The following is a 16,076-nucleotide window of genomic DNA, read 5'->3' on the forward strand; positions in this document are numbered from 1 at the left end:
AGTGAGCATCCTGGCATCTAAATTCTGCCACTAGTAACAACTTCTGAATTATCTGCAAAGAATCCTTACTTACTGTACAATATTCAATATTCTCCTTTTCAGGAAGATTTGCCTAATCTTGTACTTTCAAACTGTTTTCTAACCTATTTCAAACAGATTTGCAAATCTGTGGTTTGTTTAAAACACTTACTAGGAATTAAGCCCCATTTAACATACTGTAGTAGGTCTAACTTCTTCTGAGTAAGCATGCTTAGGATTGCTCTGCATGTTCACTTTTCAGACAACCTTGAAAAGAAGTCTACCATTTTTACCCACCTGCCTTTGCATAGTGAAAATGATGAAATGAATGAAAGGAAGTTTCAGTTCTTTACAACTCCCCCCACACATATTCCTCTTTGCTTACATGCAGGTGCATCTTACCTGCCATAGGCAAGTAGTTGTTTACAATTCTAGGTTTTCTGGTCTCATTTAATCCATACACACATTCAAGCTCTTCAAGAAAATCTGACAATTTAAGGCCTTATCACTGCAAATCCTATTTTTGGTAGCTTATCCCACTGTGGTTGAAATGGTTAAACTGCATGGGGAAAGAGCCTCAAGGAACTGCTTGCCTCATTTTAGCTGTGGTTGCGTTTCAAATAATCACCCACATGGGAACTTGAACATATTACTCAGGCTTCATACATTTATTTTTGAGATATATAGTTTACCAGTAGCAAGTTTACTACTCATTTTCCTGTATAAAGCCATTTGGTTGAAGTAACACATATGTGAATATCTTAACAGTTACCATTATTCAGATTTGCTGAATAATACTGCAGATTTGTTTTTCCTTGAGTTGATGCAGACAAATAGTTTCTAAGGTGGAAATGAAGTGGCAAAGCCACCACATACAGACTTCCTAGGTCAGGCATCCCCAAACTTCGGCCCTCCAGATGTTTTGGACTACAATTCCCATCTTCCCTGACTGCTGGTCCTGCTAGCTAGGGATCATGGGAGTTGTAGGCCAAAACATCTGGAGGGCCGCAGTTTGGGGATGCCTGTCCTAGGCACATGAAATAATCCTTGGGCTGATTTATAATATTTATTTGCCACAGAGAGTCACAGACTGTCTGCCTAACTACTTAGTAAATGAAGGGTCAACAAAATGATTTACCCCAATCCTTTTAAATGTTCTTCACTCCCCTGTGCTTATGGGATTTTCTTCTAGGTTTACCTCAGAGATGATCTACAAACGCAGGAAATCTTCTCTGTCTTCTAATAGTTTTTCCAAAATGTTTTGATTCATCTCTTAGTTTCCCTTTCATGCAGATTCTAGTGTATGTGACTATTTATTTATTTAGTAATAGTCACATATTATTTAATTATGCTGCCTTTTAGTTCCACAATGGAGGCCCCAAAATGGTAAACCACCTCAATAAAACTTTTATGAATATTGGCAGTAACAGAGGAAAGATACAGAGGAAAATATCGTATACAAGAGCAGGAAGAGAATTGAATGTTAAAGCATCGCAAGTAAATAATGAACTCACTGAAATAAAGTCAATCTAAAGAAGCACATTTTTAATTTGCACCTGAAGACATACAGAGGAGAGACCCGAATAGGGCAATGTTGTCCATAACTTGGGTGCCACTATCAAGAAAGCCCTGTCCATCAAACCCACCAATCAGACCTCAGCTCTAGATGGGACGGACAGTCTTCTCTGAAGACTGAAGTGTGTGAACAGATCCATTTGGGAGAAGATAGTCTTCAGATATCATTGTCCCAAACTGTTCAGAGGAAGGGTAGGTAACATTGTGCCCTCCAGATGTTGTTGGTTTACAACTCCTATCCAATACAACTCTCGGACCAATGGTTATGCTCACTAGGGCTGATGGGAGTTGCAAACAAACAATAGCTGGAGGTCACCACCTTGACTATCACTGATTTAGTAAGTGGCTGTAAAAAAATAAAAATAAAAGGAGGGATTTTTGAAATGATTATAATAAAAAAAATCATATTAGAGCTTGGAAAAGGTACCAAGTCAACACCTCTGTATTGTTTAATGCAACTGAGCAGTGAAGTATAAGTCATACTGATTCATCACTGTTCCTTAAATATTTTTAGGTGAGACGAGAGTATGACCTCTTGTTGCTGCTGCCAACAAAGTTCTCAGTTAATGCCAAGTGTGGTGCTATGTGTAGACACTTATCCATTGATAAATGACAGAGACCTAAATCATTCCACATAGGTCATGGGAGGAAAACAAATCATTAAATAAAAGTGGCTTCGCTCAGTGCCAACCTGGGAAGAGTTCAAACCAAAGACAAGAGGTGTCAAAGACTCTATATTTCATTGTCCGTTATCTATGAGTCAGGGTTTCAACATAACATTGTTTTTCTCTTGAGGACTGACAGCTGCAAAGGACCTCAGGAGAAGGACGCCATGACCACATTTGGCAGCATTCAATAAAACAGCCTGGCAAAACACAAACTGTTTATCTGAAAGAAGGGTCTACTTACTTGACACCAGCTGAGAAGCTCACCACAGGGAAAAAAAGTCCATCCGTGTTGAAGTTCTCAAACATTCCTTGCACAGGCTGCCCATTAATGCGGAAAGAAATGCTGGGTGCCCCTAAATCCAAGCAGCAGCTGACCACGTCCTCAGATGCTAACAAATGCTGATTGACAGATGCCACCGCTCTGGGCACTCGACCTAATAGGCAGGCATTCACAGAAAGACAAGTTTTTGACTTTGAAACTATATTTGCAAAGGCTTATGTGATTTGTTTGGTGGCATTTCAAAGCTCCTTGTTTTCTTCCGAACTCAAAATATAACCTTGCTTAAAATAAAAGAACTTCCCCAAATGACCTTGCTCCTTCATTTCCTTTCCATATGCTTCTAATTTAATAGGCAAACAAATGAGATGTGTGATCAAAGCTCATAAATCAGAGAACAATGCTTAAACAAAGCCAACATCCACAGCTGGAAATTATGTCCTTCTGTTTTGGCCTACACATTCTGACATGTACACACTTCATGATGTTCAAGCAAATTTTTTTTTTATTTTACTGTCAAAGAACAGTAATCATTGTTCCTCAGCCCTTCATATTTCTCGTCCTTGCTGCTCCACCCACCTCCTTTTTTATTCTGTTTATTTTATAAATGCTTTGTGAGAGGTTAGTGTATTTTTATTGTTACATGGCTTTTCTTGTAAAAAACAATGTGAGATATTGAAATGAAGGGAAGTATAGAAAATGAATGAATAAATAAAGATCATAGTGCTCTTGTGGAAAGAGCTTTTCTGTAACAAAACATAGCATATAAATAAGACTTCAACTAATTGTAAAAAAAAAGAGTATTAATGTTTCAGTAATATGCATTGAACATCCTCACCAGGCATGAACAGTATATTTCTATTCATACAAGAAGTTCAAAACTTCAGTATAATGCCACTTCATTCTGTATTGTCTATTTCCCATAATCTTCTACAGGGATTTTTGAAATCTTTCTAAATTGAGGCCATATATCAAATATATTTTTCTGCTCACATGAATGTTACTAATTATAGTAAAAGCAAAAATGTATTTTTGAATTACGGCTTGGAGAGCACAGTCTAATACAAAGAAAACTCATTATCTCCCTTCCTGTTATTCAATTTCAAATAGCATGCACTTTTAAAATGCTCAATTTTCCATTTGATTTAACACAACAAAGGAGTTCTCCTATGCAACTCCCATGAATTCAAATTGGGTTTGCATGTGGAATGTAAGCACAGCTCTTGAGTAAAACAAAACAAAACAAAACAAAAACCTAGCCTGACACATTTTAAAGGCTCCACATCCAATGTTCAGGTCAAATTCTGAGTGGACCAATTTAAATCAATGAACTGACATTGGATATCACTTTACAGTAATTCTTTTGTGCTAGCTTACAGCCAGCATTAATCTATTACTCAGCACTTGGCATTTGAAGAGCTAAAGAGGTGCTTTTAAGAGGGCCAACATGTTTCATTAAAAAAAACCCTCCCTGTTTTGAGAACATTAACATTGTTTGCTCCTGTCCAGAGTTTTAAGTTAGTTCTCACCAGACCATAGATGAAGTCCATCAAAGCCATATGAGTATAGGTCATCACCAACACCGTTGCCTCCCCATCCTTCCCCACCTCCAGGATAAGGAGCATAGCCTAAAGCTGAGGCCCAGCCAACCCGTAGATGTGTAGGTTTTGCCGTCAAAAATGGATCTACTTGATCAATTATTAGTTCAAAGTACCATTTCTTATATTGTGCTGAGCCCTCAGCAATTCCAAGAAATATGTTTGGCCTCATACTAAAAGAGAACAGAGAACAAAGAGTGTTTAAAATGCACAGTATTATGTCATCTTTGGATTCCCACACTTAATAATTATGATTAGTATATTTATCCAGATTAAATTAAAAATAGTAGAGAAATCATGTAAGAAAAAACTGTTTCAGAGTTACCTACCAGGCAATAGACAGACACAGAAAATAGCGAAACCTTTTGGTAATGCACATAATTTTAATAATAATAATATTGTTCGCAGGGTAAGCAGTTTTTTGCTTGGAGTACTCAACTAAAAGTTTTAGAAATGCAAAAGACAATGCGGTGCAGCTGATATAATGTTGGTTTTGTATTCACCAGGCCCATGATCAAATACCTGCCTCACCATCATGTTCACTGCATAGTTTTAGTCAAGTCACCATTTCTTAGCTTCCTCTTCCTTAAAGTGTCATTGTCAGGATACAACGTAATTGACTCTGATCCACTGAGATAAGAGTACAAAGAAATCTGAGGCTGCTGTAGTACACATAAATATGTAGTGTATTATACATTTAGTTGTTGTTGTTGTTTAGTCGTTTAATCGTGTCCGACTCTTCGTGACCCCATGGACCAGAGCACGCCAGGCACTCCTGTCTTCCACTGCCTCCCGCAGTTTGGATACACTTAGTAGACATACAGTATATCCCACCTTCCACCATGGAACCCAAAGCACTATACATATTGGTTCCCATGCAGGCACTCATCCAGCTGCTGGCCAGACACAGACTTGTACAGCTTCAGCAAGGTGGTAGTCTCATATGCCACATCATGGGACCATGTGTCATTCATACAGGGGAAAATCCCTTTGAGCTCTGAAAACATGCTCAGGATCACACCGCACATTAGGAGCAGTTGGCATAGTGAGATAGGCATTGCTGATGCCTCTTACCAGGAGAGTGCAAAGGCAAGACAACAAGAAGGCTGGGACTGTTATAGAGACCTTTCATTAGGTAAAATCTAATAAAGAACACACAATCACATGCCACCGATCCTACCTTGTCACATCATTCACAAGCCGTGTTTGCAAGAGCAGATCCCTTCGAGGAAGAAGATTATCACAGATTAAGTTCTGATTAGCTCGCACCGCTACTCCATTACAAAGACAAAGAGAGCAAAGCACATCGAGAACCTGGAAGACATCAATAGAAGCTAGTCTTGTTACATTCACTACATGACACGGCACTGGTTCAAGGTCTTATAACTTATTATTTTAATTCTAAGGGAAACAATCTGAAACAATGGGCCACTTTGAACATCAAATTAATAAACCATGGTTTACCATGTCATGAAGGAGCCACAGTGAGACATAGGCTCACGTGCCCCGCTTCCCCTCCACTGGCAAAAATGGCTTCTGCGTTGATTAAATCCAGCTGAACATTTCATTTGCTGGTTTTAGACAAAATGACAAGCTGTGATTAATCAAAGGGGAAGTGAAAGCTTCCAAACTCATCCTGGTGGTTGGACTGGAGGAAATAGGACAGTGGAGCGTGTGGGAGCAGGGATGAAGAAAGTGAGGACATCTGAAGGCAGCCCTGTTTAGGGAAGCTTTTAATCTTTAAGAAATTAGTGTATTCTAATATTTCTGTTGGAAGCCGCCCAGAGTGGCTGGGGAAACCCAGCCAGACGGGCAGGGTATAAATAAATTATTATTAAGTATTATTATTATTATTATTATTATTTATTATTATTAATGTTTGCTTGTAGTGCACTAGAACATTATCTAAGAAATTAAGGTTTAGCATAAACAGAGAAACCTATCTATACAGTATTTTGAATTCACACTTGTACTTTGTTTGCAAACGTATAGGTTTTCATTATCATGTGGTTGCTTCTTTTTCTTTTACACAATATATGGGAGATATTATAAAGACCCATGTGTTTTGTCTGCAGGTTAATGACACATCTTGCATTTGCCAAGCATACCTTATGGTTGCGCCCATGCTTATCCAGCAGCGAGATGATAGACTTGATATGGCCTTCTTCTATCAAATTTAAAGCCTCTGGGCTTTCTATCAGGATGCAGTGCAACACCTCCAAAATACCTGTATGAATGTCACAGGCACACACATCATCTTAACGTTTAAGGAGACAGTGCACTGAACAAAATTCAAAAACTGAAGAAAATAACATCTTAAGGCAAAGGAAGAAAATACCTCCACATTCTTAGTCTATTATCTCTCTAGCCTATAAGGAATGAAGTTACTGAAATAGGCTTTGGGGACAAGAAAAAATATTTAACTTCGCTCTCAATTTTCAAAAGCTATAAATTACTGAACGCACAATATAGGGGAAATATAAATACTTCTATTCAAGTAGTGTCTTTATCAGAAAGCAGAAAAGTCAGGTTCAATTAGAGGCTGCTTTTGGAAATTGGTCCATTAATACGGGTTGCATTTTGCACTTCAGAAAACATAATAAAATGTCCACATTTAGGAAGCACATAACCTTGCTATTTAAATATGTTGAATGAGTATGTATCCAAAAATATTTATTAATTCACATTTTCAATGTAGAATTGTAGATTAACTAATAAATACTCAGTACAATTGAAACCAATATCTTTAAATGCAGTTGCCAGTGGTATTTTAGAGGCTATTAGAAGGACTAATAGCACATTGGCAACTACACAGGTAGACAGCTACTCCTAGAAATGAGTAGAGCAGAAAATGCCAGAGGGAGGGGCAGAAAAGTATCCTATCGAAATTTGTATAATTTGTATGAAATCAATCTGAGTCAAAAGCATATTATCTGAAGCATGTACGATACTCTTTAGACATTGTAAAAATGGCCTGTAGACTGTATACACACATTAAAACTGATAGCTGATTTATATAAAATAATCATCTTACCTGAGGAAGATTCTACTCTATCTAATTTACTAATTAGCCAATCAAGATTATTTGAAAACTGAGCACAATTATTTCTGTTACCACGAATGAGAGCAGCTGAAAGAAAAAAATGAGATGAACAGTCAACTCTGAGTAGAAATGCTTTAGAGGTATTCCAAAAAAGAAAAGACAAGACTGTCATCTCTCTACCAAATGCCTGCAGATATTTCACTATCTAACCACTTATAATTAACATGACTTATAGTAGAATGCTGTGGGCATATGAACTCCACTGAGTTCAGGGACTATGGGCCTAAGTGGACAAGGAATTGGTAATGGTTTATTGGAGCATTCCACTATTAAAGTCCCAGTAGGTATCAAAAGTTATTGAGACTGGATAACCATTTGATATCATTGAGCCATCAAATATAGACCTGACAAACTAAACGTACTTATATACAGTGGAACCTTGGTTTATGGACACCTCGGTTTATGAATTTTCGGTTTAGGAACGCCGCGGACCCATCCGGAACGGATTAATTCACTTTCCATTACTTTCAATGGGAAAGTTCGCTTCAGTTTATGAACGCTTCAGTTTATGAACAGACTTCCGGAACCAATTACAACCATGCTTCGGGTTAAGTACGCTTCAGGTTGAGTACTCCGTGGACCCGTCTGGAACGGATTAATCCACTTTCCATTACTTTCAATGGGAAAGTTCGCTTCAGTTTATGAACGCTTCAGTTTAAGTACTCTGCGGACCGTCTGGAACGGATTAATCCACTTTCCATTACTTTCAATGGGAAAGTTCGCTTCAGTTTATGAACGCTTCAGTTTATGAACAGACTTCCAGAACCAATTGTGTTCATAAACCGAGGTACCACTGTACTGCTTACATTGCCTGATGTCTAAAGCACAATTTTTATATATACATTGATAACGGAAAACACTGTAAGCTCTTCTAGTCCTTTAATCAATCAATGATTAAATAACAGCAATTTTTGAAAGGTTTGTATTTTTAGATTAAATGGGGAAATGACTTCTCAGTGAAGGAGACTGGGCCACAGCACTGATCCAGTACTGCTATTTTTCACCGCTATATGTTATAGCCTTATAGGCAATAGTTTATTATATATATATATGCACAACCACTGCTAATTAACAGTTTAAATAAAGCCAAGATCTTTGCTATGAGGGGGAGAGGACACTTCTAAAGCTGCCTCTAATTTTCTCACATTTCCTAGTGGGAGGATTTTCCACAGCTGCAAGGAGGCTGACAGAATGCTAAAGAGTGGCCCTTAAGTCCACCCACTAATTTAAAGGCACTATAGAATACATAATTACTATTCTGCAGCAGCAGCAGCAGCTGTACATGGAAAGGTCAGTAGTCTTCAGAAGGCTGAGATAAACAAGCGAAGTTAATCCCTGCTCCGCAACAGTCTGCTATCTATCATAGCCACGACTGATGGAAAACTTCAGTGTGAGGATGGTGGCAGAACTGCTCAGGAAATGTCACCAGAATTCAAGTGAAAACAGGGCATTAAGTGTTTTTGATTTCCTAATGAGCCAGCACACAACATTATGGTCTTGTGAGTTTTCTTACAATTTGGGTGCAGGGGCCTTCAGTTGTTTTCATGTCCCTTCCTCGACTCTCTCTATACACAAGTAAATTCTTTTGGAATCTTACAAGCAAGGGACACTTTCCCAATAAAACGTAGGCATAGCCCAGTGATTTGTGGAACAGACTCTTTGAGATGCCAAACAACATTACAATATATTTAATTACATGTTAGAATAATTGTTGTTGTTTAGTCGTTTAGTCGTGTCCGACTCTTCGTGACTAATAATTAGGATCTGAGAAACAAGCTTGTGGGATGTGGGTGGTGCTGTGGTCTAAACCACTGAGCCTAGGACTTGCCGATCAGAAGGTCAGCAATTTGAATCCCCACGATGGGGTGAGTTCCCGTTGTTCGGTTCCAGCTCCTGCCCACCTAGGAGTTCGAAACCATGTCAAAGTACAAGTAGATAAATAGGTACCGCTCTGGTGGGAAGGTAAACGGCATTTCCGTGTGCTGCTCTGGCTCACCAGAAGCGGCTTAGTCATGCTGGCCACATGACCCGGAAGCTGTCTGCGGACAAACGCTGGCTCCCTCGGCCTATAGAGCGAGACGAGTGCCGCAACCCCAGAGTCGTCTGCGACTGGACTTAATGGTCAGGGGTACCTTTACCTTTAAACAAGCTTGTGGGCCATTTCTGAAATGAAGATTATGAAGCTCTTCATATTGCATTGAATGTATTTGTATTAAACTGTCCGTTAGCGCCTCTGTGCCATATAGCATACATCAACATAAAGTAAATAATATACTTAGGTTAGTTGTTAATAGGGGAAATCATCCTACCGTAAGACTCCTGATGGATCAGACCCATCTAATGAGACAGCCTGTGTACCATACTAGCCAACCAAATTATTATGGGAAGTCCACAAGTCTCTCTCTCTCTCTCTCTCTCTCTCTCTCTCTCTCTCTCTCTCTCTCTCTCTCTCTCTCTCTCTCTCTCCAGCTGCAGAACTCACCTAGCAATTTGTAAAGAAGGTTCAGAATTTCTTTCCATGCTGCACCATTTTCTTCTCTACCAATCCCTGTAAAGTGAGCAGTGCTATAGTAGACGTTTAAACGATCAATGCAGTTCAAAACCAGTGCCAGCATGCCCTGTAAAGATGTCAGATAAAAATATATGTGCATATGTGAAAATTTATTCCTTCGTGTTTCAAGTACAATATGGAGCTTTTAAAAAAAATTACTGGGCATATATGATTCTTCCCTTCCCCAAAGTAACATACTCAACGGTGACCTGAATTGGGAAGACTTCTGTATGCCATTTATAGTGCCACATATAATCTCTCTTATATTGCTAATGGCAGCTCAGTGTGTGTTAAATAAAGGAAAGAGTGTAGGAGGAACAGCTAATCATGAACACATGGCTGATTTTCAGCAAAGAAAAAGATGCCAGAGGGTCAGATCAAAGATCTTTGACATCCACAGCATACATTTTTAAAGCACTATTATACCATGTTAACAGTCATGGGGAATTCTGGTAACTGCAGTTTGTTTAAGGTGCTGGGAATTGTAGCTCTGTGAGGTCAGCACCCTAAACAAACTGCAGTTACCAGAATTCCCCATGACTGTTAACATGGTATAATAGTGCTTTAAACCACAAGTTCCCAGAATTTCCCAATAATGTTATAATAGTGTTTTAAAAGACTGGTAGGGATGTAGCCAGTATCTCATTTGGCCCCCTACTTGCCTGTTCCTTCTTTGCAGTGACATATATAGTGGCCTGGCTTCATGCTCCCAGGCAGAGAGCTTGTCCACATTTTCCCTTGGCCTGTACCTAGAAAGCATGGGTCCAAGCAGTTTTGCCTTTGCCCCACCATTTCCCCCTGGAAAGCCCACTCTTTAGCACTAAATCAGAACAAATGGTAATCCGTAGAAAAGCTGGTCGCTGTTTGTTCTGATTCAGTGCTAAACCGTGGGTATTCCTGGGGGAAAGCCAAGGTATAAATGGAAGTGTAGATGAGTCCTTAGAAAATGAGCAGCCTGAACATAAGGAGCAAGATTATTTCATTGCTCTGTGGAAACCTTGCTTGGTTCTTCTGGGTAATGGCCAGGAGCATTCTAAGCAATACATATGAGCAGTCAAGGGCTACCAAGACAGGGAGGAGGACGTTAAAAGAGGTCCATTGTGCCTGTGATGATCACATCCTACATGACAGATGGAGCATGACCAACCACCTTTTTATGATTTCCATATTGGTTAATCTGAGCTATAAATGGACTTTTAAAAAAAAATCTCTTGCTAATCACTATTTAGAGGTCAATATTCTGTAAATCAAGTATTTTCAGACACCCTAAATTTACAAAGTACCTTTTTGCTGAACTACTAGAAATCTCAGAACAATTAAGTAATGAGGCATATTAAAAATTTGTGTTAAATAAAACACTTTAACCAAGTAATCCTTAGATCAGGCATCCCCAAACTTTAGCCCTCCAGATGTTTTGGACTACAATTCCCATCTTCCCCGACCACTGGTCCTGTTAGCTAGGGATCATGGGAGTTGTAGGCCAAAACATCTGGAGGGCCGCAGTTTGGGGATGCCTGCCTTAGATCAAGCATAGGCAAACTCGGCCCTCCTGATGTTTTGGGACTACAACTCCCATCATCCCTAGCTAACAGGACCAGTGGTCAGGGGTGATGGGAGTTGTAGTCCCAAAACATCTGGAGGGCTGAGTTTGCCTATGCCTGTCTTAGATGGCGTTGGGCAAAAACTCTTTCCCTTTTAGTGTACCTCCGTTTTGCTTTGTTAATTGTCCCTCTCACTGACATCAGTGGAAAGAGGAATTACTATATTAGTTCCAGGTCTTTCTGTTGAGATTTAGAATCAGAGTGAGCATTTTCCTCTAAGGATATAGAAAGATCCCTAAGGGATCAGGCAAAATGCCCATCTAGTCAAGCGTTCTGTTCTTGCAGTGGCCAACCAGTTGCCTACCAGACATTCACAAGTAGGGCATGAGCACAACAGCATCTCCACACTTGTTTCCCCAGCAACTGGTATTCAGAGGCTTACTATCTTTGAAACTGCAGGTAATATGGAGACAACCATGGCTAGCAGCCATCTATAGTCCTATTCTCCATGAATTTGTATAATCCCCTGTCCAAGCAATCCAAACTGCTGGCCATCGTTACAACTTGGGGTAGTGAATTCCACAGCTGAACTGTGTGTTTAACTCTGCAAGGGTGAATAAACATAGTAGGATGGTCTGTCCCCAGAGGCCAATGGACCCCTGGGATATTTTCCAGCTTCTACGGCTGATACTCTTGTTGAAGCCTTGGTTGATCTGCAGAGATGACTTGGTCATTTGACAGGATTGCAGTAAAAACACTCTGAAGCTTTTCTAACCTCTTCCTTGAATAGATTCTGTCTGTTCTTGAGTGAACGAAGCTTGTTTTGTTTATCTTCATGCTCTAACTCTTCTTCTGGAGGCAGAAAATATGTTATCAAGTCTTGCAGAGTCTGAAGTACCTCTTCAATAGGCAGAGTGATAGGAGTTGAAGTTCTGCTGTTTCCACTAAGAATCAATAGGCAATATAAGTAAATTAGAATTAATTACGATCAGTACTAACCAAAACAATAATAATTATAACATTGTTTCCATTTTTAAGTGAAATACTGGGTGAAATACTCTTTCCAGAGTATTAGGTAGTCTAAAAAGGGAGAGTGTAACTTTCATATGAGTGGGACGTAGGTGGCGCTGTGGGTTAAACCACAGAGCCTAGGGCTTGCCAATCAGAAGCTCGGCGGTTCAAATCCCTGCGACAGGGTGAGCTCCCATTGCTCGGTCCCAGCTCCTGCCCACCTAGCAGTTTGAAACCATGTCAAAGTACAAGTAGATAAATAGGTACCACCACAGTGGGAAGGTAAATGGCGTTTCCATGTGCTGCTCTGGTTTGCCAGAAGCAGCTTTGTCATGCTGGCCACATGACCTGGAAGCTGTACGACGACTCCCTCGGCCAATAATGCGAGATGAGCGCCACAACCCCAGAGTCGGCCACGACTGGACCTAATGGTCAGGGGTCCCTTTACCTTTAACATTCATATGGGATGGTTGACCAGAGACTCAGGCATCAGAAAAGCACCTCACCATCCTTCAGAAAAATGTGCTTTATACAGGGATCATTGCATTCAAAATACAAAGAAAAGGGGGCAAAATGGCTTATTGCATGGTGAAAAGGATGGACCCTGAAGCACAATTCATTTGGATGGAAAAAAGATTGCCTAAAGAATCTCTCTTACATGTGTTAATAAGCTTACCAATGCCAGGATGTTTGTATTATTACCAGCACTGTCTTGCTCGCTGTAATTATTTTGCTTCAAAGTAATGACCACTGTCCGTTCTTTTTGCATTTTAATTACCAGTTTGACCCCACTCTCCTCTATATCTGTCCCAGCCGTGTGAATCTATGCAAGTGAATTTATGATTACACGTCATGTGTTCATGAAAGCTTATACACCATCATCAGTTTGTTCACTTTTAAGGTGCCACACATTTTTTTTTTATTCTCTCTACTTCAAAGTAGCTTGTAACTCAAATCTGTGGACAGAGGAGACACTATCAATATACATCGTGCTTTGCAGAATAAGCAAAAAAAAAAGTTAAGTCTCTGTGTGGCTAAGTTCTCCACAAGAAACTGGATCACAGCCAATTCCTGCAAAAAAAAAAACAACCCCAAAAATAAAACCAGTAACTGCTCATCAGTTCAAGCCTGCTGAATTGGCTGCATGACAGAGTTTCCTTAGGGGCAACTCAACCACACAATCCATCCCTGTGAAAGCAGTTTTGCCAATCCTAGTTGTGGGGCTTGGGAAGTGCCACTTGAGGGACTTTTGACAGGTGGGCAGGACAACACCTCGGCCAATCATTTGATGTCACAATGACATTATGCGATTTACAGGGGTGGTTGTCCCATCTATCTGTCCAAGATGTCCCATGGGGGTGGGAACTGATAAGGATCTGGCCAAAAAGGTTCCTCACCCCTGTTCTAAATTCAGAGTGGGAAGAAAACAGAGAGGGGGGAGCTTAGAATAACAAGAGATGAATATGAGCAAACAGAATTATGCAGATGCCACTGTGGAACAGCATTACAGCTGAGATGGTGTGCTATACCTTATAAACTGACTAAATAATCTTGTTGTGTTGCGAATGATTCGAGCAGCCTGGGATTCTTCATGTTGACACCGTTGTAATGTGAGACCATCATCCATGTGTCCTTCTTGGTGTAATATAACCTATAATAATGGAAATGACACACTGAGCATATTTTGTCCTTCCTGCTCTTAACAGCTATGTACCTTGCCAAAGGAATGATAAACTGATGTTATGAGGGAGGGTGGGGAATGAGTAGTACCAGTCCTGATACAGATGCATACAATATAATATTCATATTATATTAAATAATACGGATAATATATTTAGCTTGAACACTAAATAACAAGTTGGAATGGTTAGTTGAGAAAAGTGGGGAAACTGAGAAAAACGAATTCGTTCTCCATTGCTTAGAGCAGGTATGGCCAAACTTGGCCCTCAGCTGTTTAGGGACTACAATTCCCATCATCCCTGACCACTGGTCCTGTTAGCTAGGGATAATGGGAGTTGTAGTCCCAAAACAGCTGGAGGGCCAAGTTTGGCCATGCCTGGCTTAGAGGAATGGAAAAAAGCTGTGGGCATCCACCCATGAGCACTCTTTCTTCCTGTTGTACACCGACTAAATAGAACACTTCCATATTTATCAAACTTCGGTTCATTGTAACGTCCAAACAGGTAAATAATGGCTTGAGAAATCCCTCTAAACCAGCATCCAATCATCATTTACAATCCTACTTTGGAGGGATTTCTCAAACCACAGTTTCCAAAAATCATAAAGCACACTAGACAGTTATTTTACCGACTGGGAAGTTTCCTATTAATCTGGGCATGAGCATGTGGGCTCATTCCTCATATTCCAAACCATAGTCAGGGAGTATCATGTCTGAATGCAGCCAAAATGTTGATCAGGGTGGTATCTTAGATCTAAAGCCTACCATCTTCATTCCAAAACTTACACTAATTTAAAAATGAGATACGGTCATATACATCCACTAAATAAAGAATAATATACTATTTCAGTTGTTTTAATAACTGAGATGTGTCTCAGAAGAAGGAACAAAGCATTTCCTTTCCCTATTTCCACTTGGTATTTTAAGATCTAATGCCTCTGGTTAAAAAAAATAAAATAAGGAATGAGTGGGCGTTCCAAACACAGTTTAAAAACCAACTTACAAGGCTGAAGGAAATAAGGCAGCTGCTGCCCTTGGACTTTGTAGGAAGGCTCAGCTGTGCACATGCAATTCGTTGAACATTTGTCAAGGATTTCTACAGAAGGGAGCCCATGGGTGCATGCTGATGCACAGAGGCACATACTTAAATTGCACTGGAATCAAATATTTTGATCCTGGCACCACGCTAGTAACATGCAGAATACCAAAAAAAAGAGGCAACACGTCGACCAATTCCAACGGGCGAAATATATATCTATTTTTATCTTTATAAACTATAACGACATGCGATGACAGTGATCCAAGGTAATCATACTGTTCCGGTTTGGTCTTCTTCAGTTTTTTAACTTAGTGTTTGTATGCAATCCGCGGAACAGGGGTCATACACTCTTAGTGTCAGGCATAGCTCTAGTGGCTTTAGCCCAAACATAGCAGAGTTTTCCTGCACAGCGCAGAAGCTAGTTGAGGTGGAAATGACTAGTCGGCTAGACGCAGAATAACTATTTACAGGATTTATTAAAAGAAAATAAAAGCAGCAGAGTTTCTGCATACAAAGCAAAGCAAAGTAAATCCTTTCTCTCTCTCTCTCTCCAACCATATACACAGCACTTCTACTCCTAACACCTAAACAAAAACCAACTGTGCTAGCATTCCTAGATAACAGAGTTCAGTGCTGGTCGTTAACCAATCAGAGAGAGTAGTTTCCAGGTCAGGCAGACCTTGGCTTTCTGCCAAGAGTAAATTGACACTGCCTTGAGTTAATTGTATGACGCAAGAATCTGTAAGTTTCCCATGAGAACCAATTAACCAATTAACAGAAACTGAACATACACATATGTAACCCCTGTGCAGGGGTCACTGTCATCACATGTCGTTATAGTTTATAAAGATAAAAATAGATATATATTTCGCCCGTTGGAATTGGTCGACGTGTTGCCTCTCTTTTTTTGGTATTTTGACTCAAGTCTGCAACACAGGGGTTGTTTCATTAGCAGAAGGCAAAGTACAGATACTACTACATCAATACAAGCATGTTAGGAGACAAGTGGACCCAGCA

General features: G+C 39.9%; 1 protein-coding gene across 3 annotated transcripts in view; it reads right to left on the minus strand.

Moving 5' to 3' along the window:
* The window catches only part of RYR3 (ryanodine receptor 3), a 265,417-nt gene that overhangs the window by 155,631 nt on the left and 93,710 nt on the right, over positions 1–16,076 (minus strand). For all 3 annotated transcript variants that reach the window (XM_088671165.1, XM_060273292.2, XM_088671174.1), the window contains exons 12-19: positions 13,872–13,993; positions 12,107–12,275; positions 9,722–9,857; positions 7,171–7,266; positions 6,245–6,363; positions 5,317–5,450; positions 4,068–4,309; positions 2,503–2,695 (exon numbers count right to left, since the gene is read on the minus strand). In XM_088671165.1, the coding sequence (XP_088527291.1) occupies positions 2,503–2,695; positions 4,068–4,309; positions 5,317–5,450; positions 6,245–6,363; positions 7,171–7,266; positions 9,722–9,857; positions 12,107–12,275; positions 13,872–13,993 (1,211 nt within the window). The remainder of the gene's footprint in view (positions 1–2,502; positions 2,696–4,067; positions 4,310–5,316; positions 5,451–6,244; positions 6,364–7,170; positions 7,267–9,721; positions 9,858–12,106; positions 12,276–13,871; positions 13,994–16,076) is intronic.

Source organism: Zootoca vivipara, chromosome 1, assembly GCF_965207765.1.
Source record: "Zootoca vivipara chromosome 1, rZooViv2.hap1.1, whole genome shotgun sequence".
NCBI lineage: Eukaryota > Metazoa > Chordata > Lepidosauria > Squamata > Lacertidae > Zootoca > Zootoca vivipara.